Genomic DNA, 26,938 nt, shown 5'->3' on the forward strand with positions numbered 1-26,938 from the left:
ATTGACAGGATGCAAAGCTGGGCAAAGAAAAGACAGATGAAGTTCAACCAGGAAAAGCGAGAAGTGATTAATTTTGGAAGGTCGAATTTGAATGCAGGCTACAGGGTTAATGGCAGGATCCGCAGCAGTATGGAGGAACAGAGGGATCTTGGCGTCCTCAAAGTTGCCACCCAAGTTGATAGGGCTGTTAAGAAGGGGTATGGTGTGTTAGCTTTCATTGGCAGGGGGCTTGAGTTTAAGAGCTGCGAGGTTATGCCGCAGCTCTATAAAACCCTGGTTAGACAACACTTGGAATATTCTGTTCAGTTCTGGTCACCTCATTATAGGAAAGATGTGGAAGTTTTAGAGAGGGTGCAGAGGAGATTTACCATGATGCTGCCTAGACTGGAGGGCAGGTCTTATGAGGAAAGTTTGAGGGAGCTAGGGCTTTTTTCATTGGAGCAAAGAAGGACGAGAGGTGACTTGATAGAGCTGAAAAGATGAGATGAATAGATAGAGTGGATAGCCAGAGACTTTTTCCCCAGGGTGGAAATGACTATTATGAGGGGGCATAGTTTTAAGGTGATTGGAGGAAGGTATAGGGGAGATGCCAGAGGTAGATTCCTTACACAGAGAGTGGTGCTAGTGGAGACAGATACTAACCAGATAAATAGAAAGCAGGACATAACACCAGCGCTTCATCAGAGGCTCACTGATGATGTTACCTAGAATGGTGACGAAACGGCTGAAAACTAACCTTCCAGCTCAGCGAGCAAACGCACATCCAGAACCTCAACCTGAGCTACAAATCCTCTCAAAACTCGCTGGAGACAGATACATTAGGGACATTTAAGTGACTCTTGGATAGGCGCATGGACGATAGTAAATTGAAGGGTATTCAGGGTAGTTTGATCTTAGAGTAGGATAATAGGTCAGCACAACATCATGGGCTGAAGGGCCTGTACTTTGCCGTACAGTTCTATGTTCTAACTGAAGCAGAAAAAGTGTTAAATATAACTGCGCACACAATCTGTTAAGGGCTTAGCACTGAGCAGAACACTCACTACAGAATAAAGGCTCCAACAGCTACAAACACTGACATGCTAACTCTGTCTTAGTGATTAATTTAAGTCTGAGGAGAAGGGCACTGAAGACTCTCCAACAGTGCTGACAATGGTGCAGTGTGAGAGTTATTCCTTATGCAGGCTTCCAGGAGCATTCACAGGCTGAGTTACCTGAAAGCCAAGAACATGGAAAGCCATTTACGCAGCTTGTACATTCCAAGGTTGTAGAACTGTAATGCAGGGATAGCGAAAGTCAGAAACAGTCAGATTTGGGTAAATTGCTACATGCATGGAGAGCGATGTAAAGATACAGGCCACAAAGATCTTGCACATGACTGGAGGAATGAGGAACCAGATAGTTTGCACCTCATCCCACAGAGATGAGTACGTGAGCATTGTTTTCAATAACAGATGTTTCAGCAACAAAACCCTACAGCTATTCGAGCATTAGTGAGGCCAAGGAGGAGGAAATAAAAAGGAGAGTCCAGCACCAACCGTGGTTCAGCAAGCAGCATCTGAAGACGGAAATCAGACCCATCAGTGCAGCTGAACAATGTGCTGAGATAGTGTTTACTGATCGCATAGCAGTTCCTTTCGCTCTGCAGAGGAATGAAAGTCAGTGGTGGAGAGGTCTTCACTTGCTTGGCGGGGGGCGGGTGCTGTCACCTATATTGCCACCTACTGCAGGCCAATGTGCTGTCACACAGCTTGGGAGGCAGTGCTATGACTGTGTCACTGAACGTGCAATCCAACAGAAAACTTCAGAATTTTTAAAAAAAACTCACGTGGGCCGTGGGCATTGCTGGCTGGCCAGCATTTATTGCCCATCCCTAAATGATGCTCTTGGGAAGGTGGCGGCGAGCTGTAAGCTACATTTGCGGCAGCTCTTAATCAGCAGCCCACGAGTGTGTTTCTGAGTTCACCGATGCTCTTCACAGGGAAGCATTGCAGTTTGTCCAGTTCATCATGGACCCAGGCAACCAAGTTGCCCAAGCTATTGGATTTGCATATATCACTGTATTCCATCAGGTACCAGGACCTACCGTGTGTACACAAGTGGCCTTCATCAGCCAGATTCTGGACAACCTCCTCAAAGTCCAGCACTTCCTGCGGGTATGTTGCTACTATCCAGGGAACGGTTGCAACACTTGCGTTCTGCACAATTCCCAGGTTCCACAATTATTTGCTCCTCTATTATCTCCAGGGTTGGCTCTAGTAATAACGGGGAATGGCATGTCTAACGACCCTAGTGCGAAGCTCTCAGACAGATACAAAACAGTATTAAAATTCTATTCACAAGTCCAACATGGGCAATCATTGAACGTAACTGGTCTTCAGAATATGAGCTTCCACTGCCTGAACCATTGGAAGGAGCACTCCAATACTCACTAGTCTCTGAATTAATAACTGTTTGCTACATCCTAGCTAAATGTTACAACAAAGAGTGGCAAGTGTACCAATCACCAAGTCTTCAAACAAGAGGGCCCAGAGATGTTGAGGGAGTTGATCCTAACGATGTCTATGCTGAAGAACCAGAGCACAACTGAGGCGTTATGCGGATTACATGGGTAGGGGATGCATTTATTGGAAGCAAGTTTGAGAGGCATCTATTGGTTACTAAGATCTATAGGAGTTAAAATATGCTGATTAGCTCCTCAAACCCAGTCATCTAGTTTAAGTTCCCCCTTTCCAGAGGTAATGTTCTTCCTGGAAGGCAGTAGATAATGACAGCCTCAGGCTCCTTGTACTGTTCCACACAAGGTGCATGTATGAGTGTACAGTGATCAGCACTCCTCAGGATAACCTGCAAGGAAAACAAGCAGAAGGCTTAAAATATTGAAAGAGATCAGGGGACAGACATTACAAAGAAAAGATTTTGTATCAAGAGACAGGTTGTACAGTGGTTTGACATCTGTGCACTCAGACTGATTTCAATGCTGTTTAATCTTTCTTTTCCCATCGCTATGTTTTGGTGACAGCTTGATAGCCACAGCTAAGCTTCAGAAAGCCTGCTGGCTACTTTACTCACTGGCCACAGATTGCATTGACAGGCATCCTCAAATGATCCTGGGATGAGACAGCTCTGACCTTACGGGGCATTGGTTCTGTTGCAGTCTCAGAGCCTGAGCCGATGGAGATGTTTAGGTCTCTGGCAGAAGAGAGGTGATGCAGCAAGCCATCTCAATGGTCTGTTGCAAATTGACAATACTCAGGCACCTGTGTGTCTCTCCTTTGCCCTGTCAGTGCACAATGGGAGGAGGCCAAGGCCCTTCAGATCTATCTTACCTCACTAGTGATTGAATACATCATTTTCTCAAGCAATAGAGCGAAGGTCCCTGAACGTATCCAGGCTGGGCCTGGAATTCCATCGCAGCTGCCATACATTCCATAGAGGCATGTCAGAGCCAGGACATTGGACAGATTCTGGACACCGCTTCTCTGCCCTTTGCTCCAAACTGTGCATGATTTCTAGCAACATTTGCTGCTTACCTCTACATCTTGGTTAGGTCAGTAATATCTGGCCCTGGAGGCTCATTATCTGTACCGAGCTCATCTGGAGCCTGTTCTTTAGCAGGCCTCAGAGTATCAGAGAGCTCGACTGTTCTTCCTCTCCTGTAGTCTTGTCAGTGCTGTGCTCACCACAATGGGAGCCTGACACTACTCCAGACAGGTTACCCACTGAGGGGAATCTGTCTCTGCCAGTGACAGGAGAAGAGGTAGGCTTTGATGGTCCACCTCCAAAGCTCATGACTGTTCCGCTATGAAGTCCTGGTTTATAAGATTGGTAAAGACGGGCCTACAGTCTGCCATTTCATGTTGTTTTAATCCTTTCTTGGGCATGGGAATCAGAGGCTGCATAGAAAAGCAAAGACTCGTTAGTGTCACAAACCACCACCCTTACCCAAGGTTTGAGTCTGATGTGCAGATTGGATTTCTCAGGCACATTCTCCTTGCTTTGCTGTAAGCTCAATGGTCTGCTCCTCAAAGTGGATAAAATGCATTAAATCAGGCATGAGCACGTTCACATTTATTGTGTATGTTTTTTCTCCTGAAAAGAAAAGCATGAATTGATGCTAAAATGGGTACATGGCTACTTTGACATTATTATCCATCTATCGTAAAATTAGATGGTTTAGTGTCATCAAAAAACTGGAAGTGATGCAAATTAATGAAGAATGTTATGATATCTCTGCCTGTGATAGCCATGATGTGCTCACCCCAAAACTGCATTTTATGGTGGTGTCATTGTCCCAAGCAAGCCTTTGGAGAGAAGCTATCTGATGTGCAAGTTCTACCAGTGTGATGAATGTTAGGTCAGGTACATGAGCTGCTATGCGTAGCAGTTCTGCTGATGTTACACTTGTGAACCCTGGCAGTTGTGTGAGAGGTAATACCACTGTGATCACTGTAGTGCTGTAGTGTAGCTGCAATGAAGTAACAGACATCGGTTGCACGAGACATCCAGCCTCTACTGCCACAGTTCACTGAAGCAGCAACCTTACAATGCTAACTCTCACTCACAGGAGCAGAGATAGTGGGAACTGCAGATGCTGGAGGATCTGAGATAAGAAAGTGTGGAGCTGGATGAACACAGCAGGCCAAGCAGCATCTCAGGAGCACAAAAGCTGATGTTTCGGGCCTAGACTCTTCGCAGCATGTGGCATTGTACAGTCAGTGGCACATACCCTGGAGGAGTGCAGCGGATCATTCACCTTCTGGCAGGAGTAAGATTCTCGTGCATTGCCCACGGGCACTGAGTTCTGCAGCCACCTCTGTCAAAGCTGCTTTTATAACGGCAACTTCCTTTCTTCGTGGCCAGCTTTTGGAAGAACCCCCAGGGATACATCATTACAGAGGGGTGAAGTTTCCTTATAACCTGGTCTCTGACATCACCATGGTTGGAGGTGATAAACAACAGCTGATGTATGCACCTGGGTTGGAGAGAGTGAAGTGCTATCTGGGTGCCTTTTTAAAACGGTGCCTGGAAATCATAGCCCAAAAGGTTTTGTCAGGGCCCAAACCACCTACCCACAAACTTTGGTGTTTTCTCCGTGTGTGTTTTCATGATGAGTCGAGAGAACGTGTTGATTGTATATTCACGTGACTTTAAAAGAATAGAGATAACCTTACTGAAACATAAAATTCTGAGGTGGGAAAAGTCAGGGGTGGGGGGGGGGGGGGGGTTGCTTGACAAAACATAAGAAAGAGAAGCAGCAGATCTCTGGGACCAAATGGCCTATCAATAAGATCATAGCTGATCTGGTGTGACCATAACTCCACTTCTTTGCTTCTGAGGCTGCATTCCCATTCATCTCTTAGGAGATAGAAGGATGCAAAGCATATGGACAAGCAGTTTTGAGGATTAGCAAATGGCTGTGTTTAGTTTTAGGAATAAGAAAGAGTTTACATTTTTCCTCAAGAATTATGTAGCACAGAGACAGGCCATTCAGCCTGGTTTTAGACTTCAACAGTGTTTCCTGCTGACTCATTTCATCTCAGACTATGACTGTAACCTCCATTCCTTCCTTCCTCTTATGTTTAGCCAACATTCCCTTGGATGAGGTACCAGAGTGTGGAGCTGGAGGAACACAGCAGGTCAGGCAGCATCAGAGGAGCAGGAAAGCTGACATTTTGAGTCGGGACCCGATTTTCCTGCTCCTCTGATGCTGCCTGGATTGCAGTGTTCCTTCAACGCAAAACTGTGTATTTCTGACTCCAGCATTTGCTGTCTTACTATCACAGTGATTTATATTCCTTTGGATGATATACTTTGGTCACTTACAGATCCCTAGAATGTCGCATTCCATTTGGAAGCCAACAAAATACTTTCGTCACTGAGGTAATGCTAAAATTAGGATCACAACTTTAAAAAAGGGATCTTCACTCTTAAGTCATAGAATTATACAGCTGTACAACATGGAAACAGACCCTTCAGTCCAACTTATCCATGCTGACCCTATCGCCTAAATTAATCTAGTTCCATTTGCCAGCATTTGGCCCATATCCCTCTAAACCCTTCCTATTCATATACCCATCCAGATGCCTTTTAAATGTTGTAATTGTACCAGCCTCTACCACTTCCTCTGGCAGCTTGTTCCATACACTTACCACCCTCTGTGTGAAAATGTTGCCCCTTAGGTCCCTTTTAAATCTTTCCCCTCTTACCTCAATTCTATGGATTCTAGTTTTGTACGGCCCCTATTCTAGGGAAACGAACTTGTCAATTTACTCTATCCATGCTGCTCACGAATTTATAAACCTCAATAAGGTCACCCCTCAGCCTCCAACACCCCAGTGAAACGAGACTCAGCCTATGCAGCCTCTCCCTACAGCTCAAACCCTCCAGCCATGGCAACATCCTTGTAAATCTTTTCTGAACCTTTTCAGGTTTCACAGCATTAACAGTGTGGAGCTGGAGAAACACTGCAGGCCTGGCAGAAAAGTCGATGTTTTAGGTCAGGATCCTTATCAGATCTGATGAAGGGTAGGAGGGCATGGTGATAGGTGGATGGTGGGGATTGGTCAGCAGGAAGGGTGGGACAGATAGGTGAGAAAGATGATGGACAGGTTATGTCAGGACGAGGAGGCAGGGATGAAAGGAAGGGTTGGACATTGGATGAGTCCAGGGGCAGGGAGATTTTAAAACCAGTGACTTCTACGTTCAGGCCCTCGGGCTTTAGGCTCCTGAGATGAAATATGAGGTGTTGCTCCTCCAGTTTGCATGTGGTATCACTGACACTGGAGGCGGCCCAGGATGGACCTGTCACCCAGGGAGTGGGAGGGAGAGTTAAAATGGTTGGTAACTGGAAGTGTTGTTTATTATAGCGTACAGAGTGCAGGTGCTCCGTGAATCGGTCACTGAGCCTGCACTTGGTCTCACCGACTTACAGGAAGCCACATGGGGAGCAATGGATACAGTAGACCAGGTTGGAGGACGTGCAGGTGAACCCCTGAGGGGACGAGGGTGTGGTGGAGTGAGCGGTCCCTATGAAAGGCAGATAGGGGTGGGGAGGGAAATCTCTCTTTTGTGGTGGGGTCGGATTGTTGGTGGCAAACGTTGCAGAGGATGATTCACCGGATGCGGAGTTTGTTGGGATTCGGTCTTCGTTTTTGTTGGGGGGGGGGGGGGTTCGAGGGCAGAAATGCAAGAGATGTGGTTGTGTGCATTGTGGATCAATGGGGGCCGGGTAGTTATGATCCCTGAAGTAGGAGGACATCTGGGATGTCTGAGAGTGGAACGCTCCATCTTGGGAGAAGATGTAGTGGCGGCGGAGGAATTGGGAGTAGGGGATCACATTCTTGCAGGAGGGTGGGTGGGAGGAGGTGTAGTCCATGTAGCTGTGGAAATGGGTGGTTTTGAAATAGATGTCTCTGGTAACGGTCTCTGCACAGACAGAGATGGAGGGGTCCAGGAAGGGAGGTATCAGAATTAGTCCAGGTGAATTTGAGATTGAGCTGAAAGATGTTGGCAAAAATTGATGAACTGTTCAATCCCGTGCTCCTGCCCCACTGAACTCATCTCCACTTACCGTGTTTGTCCTTTCCCCCGGCTCAGGGACACCCCACCTACATTTGGAACATTACCCATGCCCTCCACCTCTTCCAAGACTCTCAATTCCAAATTCAACGGACCAGAGTTTAAATACCAGGCTGGAAAACACAACAACGCTTCAGAGGCTGCATTGATGTTATCCAGTAGGGTAATTAAGTGTCTGCAAACGAATGGGCCAGCTTGGCACACGAACCAACCACAGTATTGACCCTGACTCCAGCATCTACAGTTTTTGCTATCTCCAAGCTTCACAACATCCTTCCTATAGCAAGGAGATCAGAATTGTATGCAGCATTCCAAAAGTGGCCTAACCAATGTCCTGAACAGCCACAACATGATCTCCTAACTCCTATACTCAGTGCGCTGACCAATGAAGGCAAGCATACCAAATGCCTTCTTCATTATCCTGCCTACCTGTGACTCCACTTTCAAGGAACCATGAACCTGCACTCCAAAGTCTCTTTGTTCAGCAACACTCTCCTGGACATTATTATTAAGTATATAAATCCTACCCTTTCCAAAAATGCAGCACCTCACATTTATCTAAATTAAACTCCATCTGCCACTCCTTGGCCCGTTGGCCCATCTGATCAAGATCCCGTTGTACTTGGAGGTAAACTTCTTGGCTGTCCACTACACCTCCAATTTTGGTGTCATCTGTCAACTTACTAACTTTACCTCCTGTGTTCACATCCAAATCTTTTTTATATAAAAAGGGCAAAAAAAAAAGCAGTAAATGGCTGTATTTGAAAAGTCTGCATGTGCTGCAAGGAGACTGGGTGCTTTTATTTTTCACGGATTCACTAATAATTTAGGAACAACATTATAAAACTTGCTGGAAATCAGAAACAAAAAAAACAGAAATTGGTGGAAAAATTCAATTGGTCTGACAGCATATGTGGAGAGAAATCAGAGTTAACCCTTCTTCAGGACTGATGGTAACTATGTAAAGGTTGATATTTAAACGGAAAATGGGGTGCAGGAAGGACAGGGAGAGTAAAAAAAGATAGGTGCAGGTAGCGCTCAAAAGATAGAGAAAAACAATTGCAGGGACTAAGGGGTGGTTACAGGTCAATCTGGGGAATGAGTAGCTGCTGATGGGCCCTATTAGTTGCTGACATGGGTTGCATGTAGTAGCAAACCATATAACGACAAGTTCTGCTATAGCGGAGTTGGGTTAAGGACATGCCCCAAAGCCCTAAGATTGTTGACCTCAATATTAAGTCCAGAAAGCTGCAGGGTCCCGAGAGGAAAACGAGGTGTGGTTCTTTCAGCTTGTGCTGAGCTTCGATGGAACACTGCAACAAGCCTGAGACACAGATGTTGGCCAAGGAAAACAGTGGTGAGTTGAGGTGGCAGGCAACTAGAAGATTTGGGTCATTTTTGCTGACAGAACATTGGGTGACCGCTTTGCAGGACACCTGTCTGCGCTTCACTCCCCAATGTGGAGGAGACCACATTCTGACCAGCAAATGCGGTAGAATAGATTGAGTGAAATGCAGATTAAGTGCTGCGTCATGCGGAGGGTGTGTTAGGCCCTTGGAGGATTGAAATGAACAGCCACATGTGTGAGGGAAGGTGCCATGAGGCTGTGGGGGTGGGGGTTTAAAATTGAGAAAGAAGGAGGAGTGGACCATGGGGTACTGGTCCTCGCAGAAGTCTGACAAGGAAGGGAATAGGAAACATGTGTCTGATTATGGCATCCCGCTGGAGGTGCTGGCTAATAATCCTCTGGATGTGGATGCTGGTGGGATGGTAAGGGGACCCTATCACTGTTGTGGGAGGGAAGAGAGGGGCTGAGGACCAAACATTAGGAGATACGTTGGACCGGGTTGAGGGCCCTGTCGACCACGGTGCTGGGGAATCCTTAGCTGAGGAAGAAAGTGGACATTTCGGATACTCCCTAGTTGAAGTTGGCATCATCAAAACAGATGTGACAGAGACAGAGGAGCTGGGAGAATGGAAGACAGTCTTGTCGGGAGGCAGTGTACAAGGATGTCAATCTAATTATAGGAGTCAAATGGTTGTAGCAGATATAGGTGAACAGCCTACCCCAGAAATGGAAACAGATGTCAAGAAAGGGAAAGGAGGAGGAGTCAGGGATAGAACAGGTGAAGGTGAGGGCAGAGTGGAAATTAGAAGAAAAAAATAATCTTTTCCAATTCCGGATGATAAAGGGAAGCAAGTCCCAATGTCAGCATCAATATAAATCGGAGAAAGAGTTGTGGGTGGGAGCCAGAATAGGACTGGAATAAGGAACGTTCCATGTACCCCACAGAGACAAGCATAACCAGGGTCCATGCAAGTACCCATGGACACCCTTGTGTGAGAGAAGCTGTTCAGAGTGAGGGTAAGTTCAGCTTGGTGGAGGTGGGTGGTGGTGGATGGAGGTGGTTCAGCCTTTTTCTCCTGAAAGAAGCAGGCAGCCCTGAGACCATCCTGATGGGGGATGAAAACGTAAAGGGCCAGCATTTATTGCCCATTTCCATTGCCCTGAGGGCAGTTGAGAGTCAACTACATTGCTGTGGGTCTAGAGTTGCATGGATGCCAGACCAGGTAAATACAGCAGTTTCTTTCCCTTAAAAGGAGGTTCTCCTGACAAGCAGCAAATAGCTTCATGGTCATCGTTAGGCTCTTAATTCTGTTTGTTTTGGCTGATTTCAAATACCACCATCTACTGTGGCAGGATTCGAATCCAGGTCCCCCGAAGGGTAAGTTCGATTTCTTTTAGGGCAGGCACAGTGGCTCAATGGTTAGCGCTGCTGCCCCACAGCACCAGGAACCAGAGTTTGATCCCACACTCGGACAACTGTCTGTGTGGAGCTTGCACGTTCTCCCCGTATCTGCGTGGGATTCCTCTGGGTGCTCTGCTTTCATCCCGCAGTCCAAAGATCTGCAAGCTGTGTGGATTGGCCGTGCTAAATTGCTCATAGTATTCAGGGATCTGTAGATTAAGTGCGTTATTTGGGGGGGGGGGGGGGGGGGGGAGAGAAATTCGGTCTGAGTGGGATGTGTTGAGGGTCGGTGTGGACTTGTTGGGCCAAAAGGCCTATTTCCCCACTGTAGGGATTCTATCATTTATGATCTATGAACATTGCTTGGCTCTCTAGATTAATAGTCTAGTGATAATACCACTAGCTGCTTCACTCCATAGCTGACTGAAGCACTTCTACTACAGAATACTGACACATCAGAAGTTAAACTGTTACTGTCAGTTCTGAGGAAGGGTCACTGGACCAAAAACGTTAACTCTGATTTTCTCTCCACAGATGCTGTGGAGTTGTTATAATCTGATGGCATTTTTCTTCTCCCTTACACTCACAGCTTGTCTGTTCACAGACAAAAGCTCTTGAACATATGGTGTATTTCTTTATTTAGGGAATCTCTTGCTATCAAATCTCGAAGTTTCTGTGTATCAGTTTTTCCAGCTCTCATTCTACTTTTCCATCTTGGATCCCTTACTACCTATCAGGATTTTAGAATTCACCTCTGATGTTCCATGCAATTATTCCCCATGTACTGAGCATTCGAATAAACTGGTTGCTGTTTCTTCATTTGAATACCAGGAGATAAGTTGAAATTTGACATGCCTATCTAAATAGTTTGTGGCCATTAGCATGACATTGCTGACTGCATTTGAAATTATATTTCAAAAGGACCACTTGTAAAATGAACAGAAATGCATCCATACTATGTTTTGCATTCACTTTCATTGACCAAGCAGGTAAGAGGACATTTACAGCTGGAAGCTATTAGATATTGCATGCAGTAACATCAGAAGAAATCACTGGAATAAAAGTGGGCCTGGAGCAGTGAGGGCAATGGAAAGCTCAGAGCTCCTCAACTTTCCTGGAGTATTACTAAATCTTATTTAAAAAATAATCAAAGCATGTTGATCATTTATAATTCCATAACTTTTTTTTTTAAAAAAGTCTTTACATATTAAATAAGCAAAAACAAAACAAAAAGGTGGTCCAATTTTGAGAATATTCATAACTTAAGGGGTTTCTGTATTAAGCCACTCTACTTTTCTATTTCTTAATATTTCAATGTATTTTTAACAGTCTTCAACCTCGGGGTGGAAGGTGCTTTAGAGGTGAGGAAGCAATGTTGGTGTATGTACAAGTATTATACACAGCACTGTGTTAAACTCAGTCATTGAATGAAAGGTTTGCTCAATGCCAATTGTTATATTCTGGGAGCACATCAAATAATTTTTTTTTAAATTTTAAAGCAGTCTTGATCACAAAAAATCTCAATTATTGATGGAATAGGAATTTGCTGAGAGTTCTGTTTTACTAGTATTGTATTTCCTTGATCCCAATCCATCTCGTCCAAACATCCCTCCCCTAGGCTATCTCAAAAAAGGTGCTGACTGGAACCCTCAGTTCAGTGGCAGTATTGTACAGTGACCACCAGGCAGATTTATCACAAATCTGCCTTCAGGAAATCTGCTTGGCAAACCTTATTTTACTCTCAGATGGCAGCAAAGCCAAATGAACACCATTTTTTGTCACAATTATTAATATGGCCAAGTGTTTTAACATGATTCACATCATTAAACTTGTAATCAAAAGGGAAGTCTGACATTTTGAGCCTAGACCCTGCTGTGTTCATCCAGCTGTACACTTTGTTATCTCAGATTCTCCAGCATCTGCAGTTCCTACTATCTCTGAATCAAAAAGGAAGTGTGGCTTTTTTTAAAATATATTCCCTCATGCAGTCCCTTTAGGAAGGTAGTCCATCTGTTCATTTTAGTGGGTAGGAACGGGCTAAAGTGTACAGTTTATTTCAATTGCAAGGAATATGAAATGTGGAAGGGGTCTTCTACAGAGACCTGGGGTACAACTCCTCCTGTTTTCAGTTGAGGTACAAGGGTAGGGGTATTAGATGACTAACAGATCACCTCCACTAGAATTAACTCAACAATTCACACACCAATACTTCTTAAAAGCTAACAGAGTTTAGGAGATATTTTTGGTCATTACAGACTTTGACACAGGTGCCCCAGGCCCGAGGCTGGCAAACAGTGGGTCTAAAAGACTGTTGGTGGAGGTCTGTTCCTCACAAAGTCCAGCACCGACAAGCCAAGTAAAATTTTCTCTCTTCTTGTTGCACATTGAGGGTGACAGGGAGAGGGATATAGCCACCTTTTTTTTGTACTTGTCTCTGACTTTCAGTCATGATTCCCAGATTGGGTAAATTAGAGCCTCGCCCCAAACTCAGCAGGCAGGCCAGCTAACATCCCTTTTGGAAAAAGTAGCCCACATTCTCACTCATTGGGAAGGAAGGTGGGAACAAGGAAGACAGCGAGTTGAGATACTGGTGAAAAAAAAGAATATCACCAGTGGAGCTTCTCAGCCAGCATTTATTTGCGGAGGTGTGTATCTTACCAAAGCTGACTCACTCAAGTATTCCTCCTTGATACTTGAAGCTGTAGAGGGAGACACACACACACACACACACACACACACACAGAGCTAAGAGATTATTCCACCCTTGGGAAATGGTGTGGCAATGGAGATATCAAATCATAACTAACAACTTCTTTACATTGAAGTCCTGAACTCAATCTTGGAAACATCCTTTATATTTCCCCACAGTGGATGGGAGGGTGGGGATTCTGGGCTGCTGTCCAGAACTCAAGAGCCAAAAAGTGTAAACAGCTAAAGTACAAGCAATTTTCAACACTCTACAGTTCCTTCCTTAACTCTGAATTTCCACCTCTCAGAAATTTACAGGATGAAAGGAGGCCATTTAGCCCATTGTGTACGCCAGCCACCAAGTAACCATCCAAACTAAACTCTTACCTGCTCTTGGTACAAAAAAAAATGTATTGTAGGTTATGGCAACTCAGGTACGTATCCAAGTACCTTTTAAATGTTACAAAGGTTTCTGGCTCTACCACTTAAGGCAGGAGGTCCAGATCTCACCACTCCTTGTAATTAAAACATTTCATTTTAAATCAGAGGAATACAAATGGAAACAGGCCCTTCAGCCCAAACTGCTGCATGCTGCCCACTCAGCTAGTTCCAATTTCTCACATTTGGCCCATATGCCTCTAAACCCTTCCCATCCATGTACCTATCCAAATATTGTGTTTTAAAAATGCAGCTATGGTACCTGCCTCAACCACTTTCTGGCAGCCCATTCCATATATCCACCACTCTCTGCATGAAGTTGCCCCTCAGGTCCTTCTTAAATCTTTCCCCCACTCAGCTTATTTAAAAAAAACCGATGCTCTCTAGTTTTCAATTGTCAAAACCTGGGGACAAAAGGCATATACATTCATCCTATCTAGGCCCCTCACAATTTTATTCACCTCAATAAAAGTCACCCATCATTCTCCTACATTCGAAGGAAAGAGTCCTATCCTGGCCATCTCTCCCTATATCTCAAGTCTACTAGGCCTGGCAACATCCTCATAAATCACCTTTGCACACTTCCCAGTTTAACTAGGTCTTGCCTATAAGATGGTGACCAAAACTGTGTACAATACTCCAAGTGCAGCCTCACCAACAACTCAACTGCAACAATATCCCAACTCCTATACTCAATGCCTCAACCAATGAAGGCCAGAACGGGAAATGCCTTCTTCACCACACTGTCTACATGTGACACTGCTTTCAATAAACTATGTACTTGTACTCCTAGGTCGCTCTGTTCCACAACACTCTTCAGGACTTGCCATTTGCTGTGCAAATCCTACCTTGGTTCGATTTTCAAAACTGCAACACCTCACACTTATCCGTATTGAACTGCATTTGTCAATCCTCAGCCCACTTCCCCATCTGATCAAGACCCTGTAACTTTTGATAAATGTTCCTTGCTATCAATGATACAAAATTAGGAGGTATCTTCCATAAACTCACTAATCATACCTTGTACATTCACATCCAGCTCATTTATGTAACTAACAAAGGTCCCAGCACCGAACCCTGTGGCACTCCACTAGTCATAGGCCTCCAGTATGAGAAACAATTTTCTACCATCATCCTCTACTTCCTACCATTGAGCCAATTTTGAATCCAATTAGCTAGCTCTCCCTGGATCCCATGAGACCTAACCTTCTGTCGAGTGGGACCCTGTTCATTTCAATCAGGCCTTTTAGACAAAATCTACTTCCCTGCACTCTTCATTCACCAACAAGCCCTGTATGTCATACCCTACATCTATCCCTGTTGTTTGTGGACCCTTGAACAAAAGGGGAGAGGGCCTTCCTAATGTCTCTGAATTCTTTATAATTTTATAAATCTTAAATCTCTTGGTATATTTCTTAAAACCCATCTCTTAACCAAGCCTTTCCCTCCCCCAGATATCGGATTATTTAGCTTGGTGTCTTTATTATCCCCCTAATGAAAATCCTGCAAAAAAAATGAGTAATTTTACAAAATTAAAAAAGGTTTTTGAGTCAGTTTCAGAGTGTTTTAAATGTGAAAGGCTTCAGAAAAGATTTACAAAGGATTTTTTTTTAATTAATTAAAGGAATGAGGGCGTCGCTGCCTAGGCAGTATTTACTGCCCATCCCTAATATTCCAGAGGGCAGTTCAGAGTCAACAACATTGTGCTGGGTCTGGAGTCACATGTAGGCCAGACTAGGTAAGGATGGCAGTTTCCTTCCCTAAAAGGGGACATGAGTGATGATGGGAACTGCAGATGCTGGAGAATCCAAGATAATAAAATGTGAGGCTGGATGAACACAGCAGGCCCAGCAGCATCTCAGGAGCACAAAAGCTGACGTTTTGGGCCTAGGCCCAAAACGTCAGCTTTTGTGCTCCTGAGATGCTGCTGGGCCTGCTGTGTTCATCCAGCCTCACATTTTATTATCAGGGACATGAGTGAGCCAGGTGGGTTCTTGCCCCAACAAAATCGGGAATGAATTCAGTCATCGTTAGACTCTTAATTCCAGATATTTATTGAATTTAAATTCCACCATCTACCCTGGTAGGATTTGAACCTGGATCCCCAGAGAAATAACTGAGCCTCTGGATTAACAGTCCAGTGATAATACCACTAGGCCATCACCTCCCCATGTTGTCAAGGATGGAGGGTTTGTGGTCTAGGGAGCAGCTGAATAGGCTGGGGCTATTTTCCCTGGAGGAGAGGCAGAGGCTGAGGGGTGACCTAATAGGACATTTATAAAAATCATGAGGGGCATGAATAGAGCAAAAGTCAAGATCAAAGTCAAGGGTAGGGGGGGGGGTCCAGAACTAGAGACAGCATAGGTTTAAAAGAGGAGAGAGCGAGAGCAAGCAAAGATACAATAAAGGGACCTCAGTGGCAATACTTCCCCACAGAGGGTGATGTATGTATGGAATGAACAATTACAACATTTAAAAGGCAACTGGATGGATATGAATAGGAAGGGTTTAGAGGGATATGAGCCAAATGCTGGTAAATGGGACTACATTAATTTAGACTAACTGGTTGGCATGGATGAGTTGGACCGAAGAGTCTGTTTCTGTGCTATACATCTCTATGAATCTATGACCACTGGCAGTGGCAGTGATGTGAAATTCAATGCTGCGCCTGAAACATTGTAAACGCTATTCTTATAGATGCAATTGAACTGGAGAAAGTACATATTTTCTTGGGAGTGGTGAGTTTGCCAAATCATGTAAACTAATTTCTATGGTTTCAGAAACTTGAATTTACACAGCTGACGAGAAGAAGTTCTCCTTTACTTAGTTGTTCAATTTTAGTTGAAGTAGTGAAATTCAAGTCATTAAGTGAGAATTCTACCTGGAATATTAATATTGACAGGCAACAGAATTCAGAGAACCCTCAAGAATGTGGAGGCAGTAGGCAAAAAAAAAGAAGCCTTGCAGAATCTTGCAAAGGAAGCTTGGTTTTAATTAAACTGGAACTTTATGTCTAAACACCCACCACATCCAACATTGAACTTTAACGGGTTTTGCAGGTCTACAAAACACTTAAAGGATACATTAATAGATTTGAATGGAGTGGCATCTTCCATGGAATGCAGCTCTCCACGTTCAGACTTGATGCGAGAAAGACAGAGATTCTCTGCTGCACTTTGACCCAAGCATGGGTATGGTTGGTCTGCCATATGATGTGAGATAACCTTCGGTCTTAGCTTGCCTGCATCCCATGAAAGGGGCGTTGATTCAGAATATGAAGTATCCTTTGCAGTAGCTGACAGGCAATGTCTTATGTCATTGTGCAAACTGTATCTCAACAGAGGTTCAGGCAACTCAGCCAGAGGTATTTGTGAGCCTAGCGCTAATGATAAAGGTGTCTCGGTATTTGGCATTCGGCAAGATTGTTTAATAACAGAGTTACCAATGCTAGATTGGTTTTGGAAGGATTTCCTCACTACTAATGGTATTGCTTCTGTCTGATCCTGAATGTCATAGAAAGAAGGGTTTTGAGAATTGTCATGACATCTGTGTATCATCGAATCTGGAGAGCAGCGAAGCCCATGACTGGCCATCCTCAAGTTTGTGTTCTCATTCGGCACGACACCCTTAGGCAGGGAGGGTGGCAAGTTTTGAAACGCTTGGGAGGAGATGTTTGAAGGTTTCAGACAGAACAGCTGCACTGCTGAATCTACAATGTGAACCACTGCATTAGTTAATTCATACTTAAGTGCCTCCGCAAGATAGCCACCCTTGACAAGAGAGAAAGAAAATTGTGTGTGATTGTTAAATTTGCTGTTTATATCATGTTTGTTGCCATCTTTTTGCATTGTTATTTCTTCTTCTTGGCCAAGTGATTGAGCATAGTCATAATCTTGGTCCATTTCTGAAAGGCATCTTTCTGGAGTATTTTCTCCATTGCAATCAGGAACACCCAGATGGAAGCTACAATCAGAGGTATCCTCCTGTTCAGACTCACTGGCATCATACATCTGAAAAAACTTTTCTTGAAGTTCAAGGAGTTTTCCTTGCATATCCTGTAGCTGCTGCTTCAACTGATGACACTCTTCTTTCTTGTTATTCTTCAAGGGTGCAGTTAATTTGGAGAGTTTCCAGGGATTCTCCTTATGTGTTTGCTGCTGTTGAGGAAGTCTCTGCTTCCGTTTATTCTCTTTGTATCGGTCTGCCAGACTTCCAGGTTGTTGGCTACAGTCCCTCTCAAGCTCACTGTTGAGGAGAATGGCGTTTGGAGAACTGCTCATTCCTTGGATGATGTTCTCTACTCTTGCCCTCTTTGCTTGCAAGTGTTTGTCGAGCATTCTATCCCCTTCAATGTTATTTGAAGTCTGGTACTGACTGAAAGGAGAGCCAAGGTCCTGTACACTATCTTTGGAACAGTTGCTGCTTCTATCCTCCTGAAATGATTCTGAAGTGGAATGAGACAGATTCCTTGATGAGAAGTCAAAGTCTTGAGCTGTTAAACTACTTTTCTTTGTAGCTTGGTCCAAAAAGTGAGAAATGATAGCCCTGCTGGAATACGATGACACAGACTCTTCAAGGTAATTTCTTTTCAGGCGCATGGGGAGCGGATTCCTTTTGTCTCCTTCTACATAACAGCTGCTGGAACTTTGCATTTCCTGTTTGGATATGTGGAGATTCATTGTACAGATCAAGGGAGCTTGGACACAGGAATCAAAACAGTTCCTGAATTTTGTGGCAATATTTGAAGTTAAAGAAGGTATCAAGTCCAATATTCAGGCAATCTGATTGAGTCAAACTACTGCTGACATTTTTTGTAAAGCAGGAAGAGGTCTAGTCATTTGGGTAGAGAGAGAGAGAAAAAAAAGAGTAGGTTACTTTTCCCAAAAATGCACTTTGAGAAACATACAACATCAGAACGAACGATTTAGCTCACTCAAGCAATATATCCACCTATTCCTTTCAGTCTTGTGTGCTTATCAAGCTTCTTCTTAAATAAATGTATACCAACTGCCACAACTACTCTGCACTGTAATGTAGTCCACACTCTCCTACTTCTCAGTTAAGAAGTTTATCATGAATTGCTAATTGGGTTTATTGCTGATTGGTTTACAAAGGACATGATTTGATTTCATGGCCCCATCCACAATCTCAACTCCAAGTTCTCTTTTCTACATCAAACCCTTTTGTCTTTAAAAGAGTCCATAATGTCCCCCTAAGCCTTTTGGTTTGTAGACTAGAGGCCCTGCCTATTCAGTCTCTCTATTACGTGGTCACTGTTTTGGCATCATCCTTGTGAATACTCTTCTATAAAAGTTTCCATTCATTCTTGTACAGTTAAAATTCATTTTAGATATTTTCACATTGGTAACCCCAGATCCTTCAGCTCTTTTACTCCATTTGTACTTCTACTGTTGGGGCCACATGTAGCATTCATTCATAGTTCATTTGCCAATTATATGCTAATTCTGCAGGTTTATTGGTGTTCTTTTCCTTATAACGCTAACTGGTTCCCATTGCGTGGCCGAGGTGGGGCAAGTTCTAAATATGCAGGGCAAACATGTATATCTAGGAACCAATCACAACCTCACATTCACCTCCACACCACCTAAACAGACAGCAGGAATCCACAAGAAAGTGTCTGACCTCATATTCAAATGCCAAGTCTACCTCTGCAGTAACAATAGATCAAAAGATCCCTTCCTCGTCACTTCTGCCAGATCTAGCCAGCTCATTGTGGTCCTGTTAAGCCCAAGGACATTCCTTCACTGGCAGCCCCCAGCCACACTTTTTTTAAAAATGCCCCATTACCATTCAGAATTTGTGATCTTGTTCTGCTTTGATGCAGAGTGGAGCTTTTGGCCACATATCAATACCATCACAGATCATTTGCTTTCAAAAAAGTGGTCGTTTCTGCTTTGTCTCAGCTTATCTGCTGTTGAAGTCTTCACCTGTGCCTTTCTTTCTTCTTTACTTGGCAAATCAGCCCACATGGCCAGTTTCCCATAAAATACTCCCAATGAACTCAGTCATCCTAAACTACTTTCAAGTCCTAATTCATCATGTTCCCTCATATTCCTCACTGATCAAAAACCGAAAGAACTGCGGATGCTGTAAATCAGGAACAAAAACAAAGTTGCTGGAAAAGCTCAGCTGGTCGAGCAGCATCTGTGGAGGAGAAAAAAAAATAAGTGTTAACGTTTCGGGTCTGGTGATCAGTGTTTTGAGGGTCACCGGACCCACAACGTTAACTTTTTTCTCCCTCCTCCACAGATGCTGCAAGACCTGCTGAGCTTTTCCAGAAACTTTGTTTTTGTTCCTCGCTGATCAAAATTGGATCTGGTTAAATCAATAACTTGATTTTTAAAATTTTCTCCCTTTTCTTAATCTTTCCATGGCCTGACCCTTCTTTTCTCTGCATCGGTGACACAACCTACTGAGATGTATGCACTACTCAAAATCTGGTCTTGTGTACTTTTGATTTTAAATAAACACTATATTTTGGCTAGTGTCTTTAGCTGCGAACAGCCCAAGTCCTAGATTTCCCTATTACTTGTTCTGTCTCTTCCTTCCAGGGACCCCTTACAATTTTGACCAAGCGCTTGGTCATCCAAACAATTATCTCCTCAGGTGAATGGGTGTAAAATTTACTTTAGTAATATGCATATGAACTCCTGGGATGTTTTAATTCCATTGGATGTATTATATAACTACAAATTGTTGTTGTTAACCAAGTATAGGATTATTCCCATTTTTAGCAAGGCACAGGGCTGCCTTCATTCTCACTCCCCTTATAAAACTGATCCCTAATTTTATACTACTTGCAAACCGACTTGCTCTAAAATATTAAACTGGTATTTTTAGTTGAAAATTTAAGTAACATTAAATGGAGAAAGACTCTCACTTCATGCTATTCTTTCCATATTCAACCAGACAAACATACATATGGAAATGTGACTCTCTCCTTTGTAAAACAGTCTCAATATTATTTCACCCCAATGAACCTTTTGAGATGTATATTCAGTATATTCGACTCAACTCTGCAATGCCTCTCCACTTCAGTAACTTTTGTCTTTCAGAAACTCCTTAAAACCTACCTCTTTGATCAAGCTTTGGTAACTCTGTGCCTTTATAATTAATAATGCCCTAATATCCTATTTCTCAATTCAGATTCAAATTTTGTTTTATAATGTCTCTGTGGGTCTCCATTCATTAGGATAAAGATAATTGTTGCATCTTCTTTCAGAAAGTTAGCTGGAAGAAAGATACTGAACAGAAGTTCGGGAGGTTAATGAAAAATATGCTGTCAGCACAGGTGACTGACTGGTACTGGTTTGTGTTATTGGGTCAGACTGAATAATCCAAACTAAGCTCAAAGACAGTTCTGGGCAAAAATATCAAGTTCCAACCTCCGGTTTTTGGGAAGGGCTAACATTTTCAAGAATAATCAAATATGGTCGTGTTATTGCAGAAACATGATATTTTAATCATTTTTTAAAAAACTTCTCAGCATTCTCTATTTTGGTATCGTTATCCCTCCGATAATTCTCCTTTGATTGGGAAAGAATTCCATTCAGTGACTTTGGGCAACAGTACAGCTCAGATGTGTTGCAATAAACCAAAACAGGTTGGGACTAAACTGTATGGTTCTTTGTTACAGCCATTAGACTCAACAATAAAAAGTATTTAGCTTCTGAGTTTGTGTAGATCTTACAAAAGCCACTCTTCTGAATCCATTTTTAACTTCGATTTTCTGCTACTCATAACTATTGAGTTTTTGCACTACACGGGATCATCTGTTGTATCAAGTCTGCTGCTGAATCAAGAATGGAGAAAGATCCTCTTGTCCCATTTGTGCTCACTGACGTGTCTCCCCTCCTGGATTGGATCAAAATGCTTTTGAAAGCACCAAATGAACTTTTTTCTATTACTGTCAGGCAGATTATTTGAAATAAAAAGGGATTTTTTCTGAATGCATTGGAATTTCAAATTTATCTTATGTTTATTTAAATTTTTGCCCTTTAATCCTACAAGCCTAATTCATATTCAAGAATTATTTATTGGTTTACTTAATCCATACTATGTAATGTGTGTACTAAATCAGTTAGGTCCTTCCCTTATCATGGTTTGATTTTTTTAAGAAAAAAAGTGGCTAGCCAGACAAACATATTTCCAATTTCAACCAAAATTGAAGCTTTAAGCAGAATCAATATTCAAAATCTTCCCTCCCTGACTGCATTCCAAAACCAGCCCAGCACATACCTGCCTTCCTAACCGAACATCCCACCTATCCCCAAGCCCCACCCCCATCTACCAACTAACCTTATCTGACCTCCTTGATCTGTCCGTCCTTCCTGGACTGACCTATCCCCTCCTGCGCTCACTTTTACTAGCTCCAACCCCACCTCTGACTTGTCTGTCGCCTTTCCACCTATCTTCTATCCACCGCTCCCTCTCTCCCTATTTATTTCAGAATCCCCTTCCCTCCCCCATTTCTGAAGAAGGTCTCGACCTGAAACGTCAGCTTTCCTGCTCCTCTGATGCTGCTTGGCCTGCTGTGTTCAGCCAGCTCCACACTGTCTTTGCCAATCTTTTATCGTTTCTAGTATTCAGTGGTCTCTCCCTCTCTCCCTCTCCCCTCAATTGTAGACTCCAATTCCTCCCTGACATGGATGAACACCTTCATTTTCAGTTGTAGTGCCACATGAGAGCCAATTGGTCATTCTCTTGCCTCAGAGCCTCAGCTCAGGTCACACTGTAGGACTAGAGTACAAAAGGCTGTTAGTCCAACACAGCATCCAGTACAGGAAGTCCTATGATGACAATTAAAACAAGGAAACTAAACAACTGTGGATGCTGGAAATCAGACAAGAAAACAGTAAATTCTAAAAAACAGAAAAATCAGCCGGTCTGGCAGTTTTTGTGGAGAGAAATCAAAGTTAATGTTTCAGGACCGTTCTGAAGAAGGGTCTCTGGATCCGAAATGTTAACTCTGCTTTCTCTCTATTTAATAAAGCCTTTTTGTCCTCTCAACTGGATGTAAAACAAAACCATGGTACCATTTTGAAGAAGAACAGGGAAGTTGTGCCTGGTGTTCTAAGCAATATTTATGCCTCAAATTAACATCACAAACATATGAATTAAGCACACAAGTGGGCCAGCTGGTCACCCAGGTCTCTTCCGCTATTCAATACCGTCATGGCGGAGCTGCTCCAACCCTCATTCCCATTCACCTTTCAGCTCTGTACTTGCCAAGAGTTCATCTACATCAGTCTTTAACATATTCAAGGATTTTGCTTCCATAACTTTTAATTCCAAAGATTTTTGACACTGAGAAAAAAAAAGACTCTGCTCGTCTGTCTTAAATGGGTGACCCCTTAATTTTAAACAGTGACCTCTAGAATCAGATTTTTCTATAAGGGGAAAAATCCTTTGCAAATACACCCTGTCAAGACTCCTCCAGATCTAATCTGTTTCTGATAATATTAGAGATAATGGGAACTGCAGATGCTGGAGATGATTATTGGGTCATGAGCACATTGTTTGTGGGAGGTTACCATGTGAAATTAGTGGCCATTCCTATGCTAAACGGTGTCTCCACTTTAAAAGTAAATCATTGGTCATAAGTGTAGGATCATAAAATGGCTTCAGATAGTGATTCAATTCCATTTTGAAAACCAGAATGAATCCACCTCCACACACACAGGCAGTGAATTCTACACCCAAACAACTCACTGCAAGAGTTTCTTTTGGCATGATCCGATACAGAGTCAACTTTTTGTTGCATCATTCCTCCAAATGAGACAGGGAAGAGATGGACAATTCTCAGCTATGCATGGAAATAGATATGGAGCTCCTTCATCAACAGCCAAAGTAACAGCAGGATAACCAATAAGGGAAACTACACTTTATAACACATGGACCACTACTTCAAAGCACAAAATTAAAAATTAGGTGGTGGAATGACTAATCTACAATTGTGCCAATGATCCATAAGAGAAAACATTAGTAAAATAACGAGAAACTGTTTCCTTTCCCTGAAGGAAAGTCCAGTGCAAGGGAGCATTCTGCTTTGAAAGAGGACATTGTTCAGCCATTTTTGGAATACTGTATTCAGTTCTGGTCACCTTACCAGATCTTGTGAAACATGAAAGGGTTCAGAAGTGATTTACAATGATGTTGCCAGAGTTGTAAGGTTTGAGCTATAGAGAAGCTGAATAGGCTACGGCATTTTTCCCCTGGAGCATTGGAGACTGAGGTGTGGCTTTATAGAGGTCTATAAAATCATGATGGGTATGGACAGGGTGAATAGCCAAGGCCATTTCCCAGGGTAGGTGAGTCCAAAACTAGAGGGCATAGGTTTAGGATAAAAGGAGAAATGATTTGAAAGGGAGCCAAGGGTCAACATTTCCATGCCGAAGATGGTGAGTGTATGGAACGAGCTGCCAGAGAAAGGGGTGGAGGCTGGTACAGTAAGAACATTTTAAAGGCACCAGGATGGTTATATGAAGAAGAAGGGTTTAAGAGGGATTATGGGCCAAATGCTGGCAAGTAGGACTGGCTTAATTGGGCTGTAGGGTCTGTTTCCACACTGTACACTGAATCTATAAAGGGTCACTATACCTGACACTAACTCTACTTTCTATTCACAGATACTGACAAACCTGCTGAGTTTCTTCATCAGTTTGTTTTTGTTCTATTATACAAGAGACCATCCTGTTGGTAGACTGAGTTTATCCAGTTGCTAAACTCAAAAGGCTTCCTTTTTTTTTGCTACATTGTGGTCATTGCTCAAATCAGCCAAACACCTTTCAGTTTTTAAGACGGTCATGCGGGACTCCCAGTATTAACTTCACAGATGCTGCCAGACCAGCTGAGGTCGATTTTCTCCTTTCTTCGGCATTTTCAGTATCTGTTTTAGTAACATTACAATGGGTTTCTGCATTGCGAGGCTGGAAGGAAAGAAGAAACTACCCACTCGACTGGCCTTTGCTATTGGAACTTCTCTATCCAGGACACGAAGATAAAATAAACTTAGCCACAGTAGCGTACCTCCACACAGGATTCAAATAGCACACACACTCTGAAGGTGAATAAACAGTCCTAATCTTCCTTATGGCTGAAATTCCCAAACTTGCAACAACAGAACAAAAAAAAAATTGCTGGAGAAACACAGTAGGTCTGGCAGCAACCATGGAGAGAGAAATACATACAGTCAACACTTGAAGCCCTTCTTCAGTACTCCAAACATACAGCTGGAACTGGATGGGAGAAGAGGGGAAGGGGAGGTGCTGAGGACGAAATAACCTAGACTGGAGGCTGTTCTATATTCTGTCTAACGTCCTAGCCCACGTGCAGTACCAAGCTAAAACAAAAACTTAAAGAAATTAAAAATTTTCTATTCCATTTGGCCACAGCACTGATGCAGTCGTTAACCTCACATTTAGAACCGGATTCTAAAGTGTAGGTTGAAAATTGAACCCAATTTTTCCGTTTCAAATACAGGAAGATCATAAGTGATGATGTACGACTATTACATTTAATGATGTTTTATGAAGGAATGCACTTATTTTTTGCACTTTTACTACATTTCAAATACAAACATAACACATTTATAGGTTAATCAGCGCCGACTCTCCACATATAAAGGATTTAGTTTTTATTTATGACTTTCTTAATGTTAAGTCGGAATTCGTAATGTCTGTAATTACTGACCTTGCACGAGATGAGACACAATGCGGAGTGTTACTTAAATTTTAAGTTTGTGATCGCAACTGCTCTGAAATCGTTTGTAAAATGCAAGTAGTATCTCGTATCCTGCGAAACACGGAAGCAAGCAACAGTTTGCAGCTAATAACTAATAAACCTGCGACACCTAAGAGATTTCAAATCGGGTTAACAGCCCGGCCCCTCTTCGCATTGACTTGCTGCAGATATATCTATCCTATCATACATTGAATTATTCTTGCCTTAAAAAGATATCAACTGGATGAAAATTCGAAATAACTTCGTTCAATTAAAGGCTCCAAAAGGTACATTTTCTAAAAAAGTTATCTATGGTCTCCCAAATAAATATATTTCAAACGATTTTAATATTTCTAAGGACGTCAACGAAATCTTGCATAGGGCAGCTTCTCCAGTCTAAAAGTAATCTCCTGGATGATTTCAAATCAACAGCGTTAAAAACAATGATAAAATCTGCAAACAAAAATGTGGCCAGAAAGAAATAAACAAACCTTGGTCTTAGCCAGAATAAAATACCATTGAATAAAGGCGGCGTAATTTCATTAACGCACTAACAACAGAATTTACGGAGAATGATCGATTTGCCGGCGGCTCATCCACATAAACCTTGCTTGATACCTGTACCCAAGATCAACTTTCACTCACAACGCACTTTAGTTAAAAACAAAATCAGAAAACGCAACACGGCAAAAAGAGAGTTATTTGCCCCCGAGAGCAATTGGACTTTAAAAATAATATTACAAACGAGACTGGGCACCAAGTTGAATTTATCCCTTCGCCAGATGATGTCTATGCAATAGAAGAGCAAAGTGCCTTGAGATGGCTTCATAAATCGTTAGCACAGAAACACAGCCAAGACGGGCCACTGAGTTTTATCTTGTTAAAACAGTAATAAAGAGAGCGGAAAAAAGTCTCAGTCATCCGTCCATAATCTCTCAAGTTAGCAACTGATAGTCAAACAGGACGGCAGTTCTTGCCCCACACCTTCTAGGCCAGAAGACGAGACAATGCCACTGCGCCAAGAGCCCTTATTCAATCAGGAAGGCATATCAGAGACAAGTATATCATTTAACGTAATTATTACCGTGTCGTTAATCCAAATAAGCAGCAATTAAATAACAATAACGAACATGCATTATTAAGGGGGAAAGACTGGTGATAATACGGTAACCCACACTCACCATAAGCATTCAACATTTAGGGCAAGGGTGATGATTGTCCGGGAACACAACACTCACCATAAAGTTCAGCATCAAGGGTAAAGAGTTCTGACAGTACTGCAGCCCACATTCACGATGAACATTAAATATTAAAGATAAGGATGACTATAATACAGTAACCCACACTCACCGCACAACTCTCCTCTCAAGTACACTTATCACTCCAGCAACTCTCGTCCGCATTCATTCATCCTCACTCCTTAAAAGGAGGAAAAGGGCGTACCCACAACCACCAATCCAAAGCCACCTACTAACATCTATGCAAACGACCAGGGTGTGGCACAGCCCAAGAGCGTAAGGGGGTGGATGACATTTTAACGAGGCAAACATCTAAATTATATGACAGTATTGTTTTAAAGAAAAATTAAAATAATGTTTGTTCCTAAATATTTAGTTTTAGATATATACATTGTTAGTTTGCACCTCTTTACTACCGACATGGTGTTACAATATTTGTTAACTATCCCCCTTATTGTTAATATTCATATAGTCCAGCAGCAGACTGGGCCAAACCATTCT

The 26,938-nt window shown here is 42.8% G+C and overlaps 1 protein-coding gene across 1 annotated transcript in view; it reads right to left on the reverse strand.

The window, feature by feature from the left end:
* Positions 1-26,835, reverse strand: part of LOC125455706 (prospero homeobox protein 1) — a 62,744-nt gene extending 35,909 nt beyond the window's left edge. The window contains exons 1-2 of the mRNA XM_059649434.1: positions 26,550-26,835; positions 16,541-18,287 (exon numbers count right to left, since the gene is read on the reverse strand). Of these exons, the coding sequence (XP_059505417.1) occupies positions 16,541-18,136 (1,596 nt within the window). The 5' untranslated portion in view covers positions 18,137-18,287; positions 26,550-26,835. The remainder of the gene's footprint in view (positions 1-16,540; positions 18,288-26,549) is intronic.
* Between the last annotated feature and the right edge of the window lie 103 nt (positions 26,836-26,938).

Source organism: Stegostoma tigrinum, chromosome 10 (genome assembly GCF_030684315.1).
Source record: "Stegostoma tigrinum isolate sSteTig4 chromosome 10, sSteTig4.hap1, whole genome shotgun sequence".
In the NCBI taxonomy this organism is placed as follows: domain Eukaryota; kingdom Metazoa; phylum Chordata; class Chondrichthyes; order Orectolobiformes; family Stegostomatidae; genus Stegostoma; species Stegostoma tigrinum.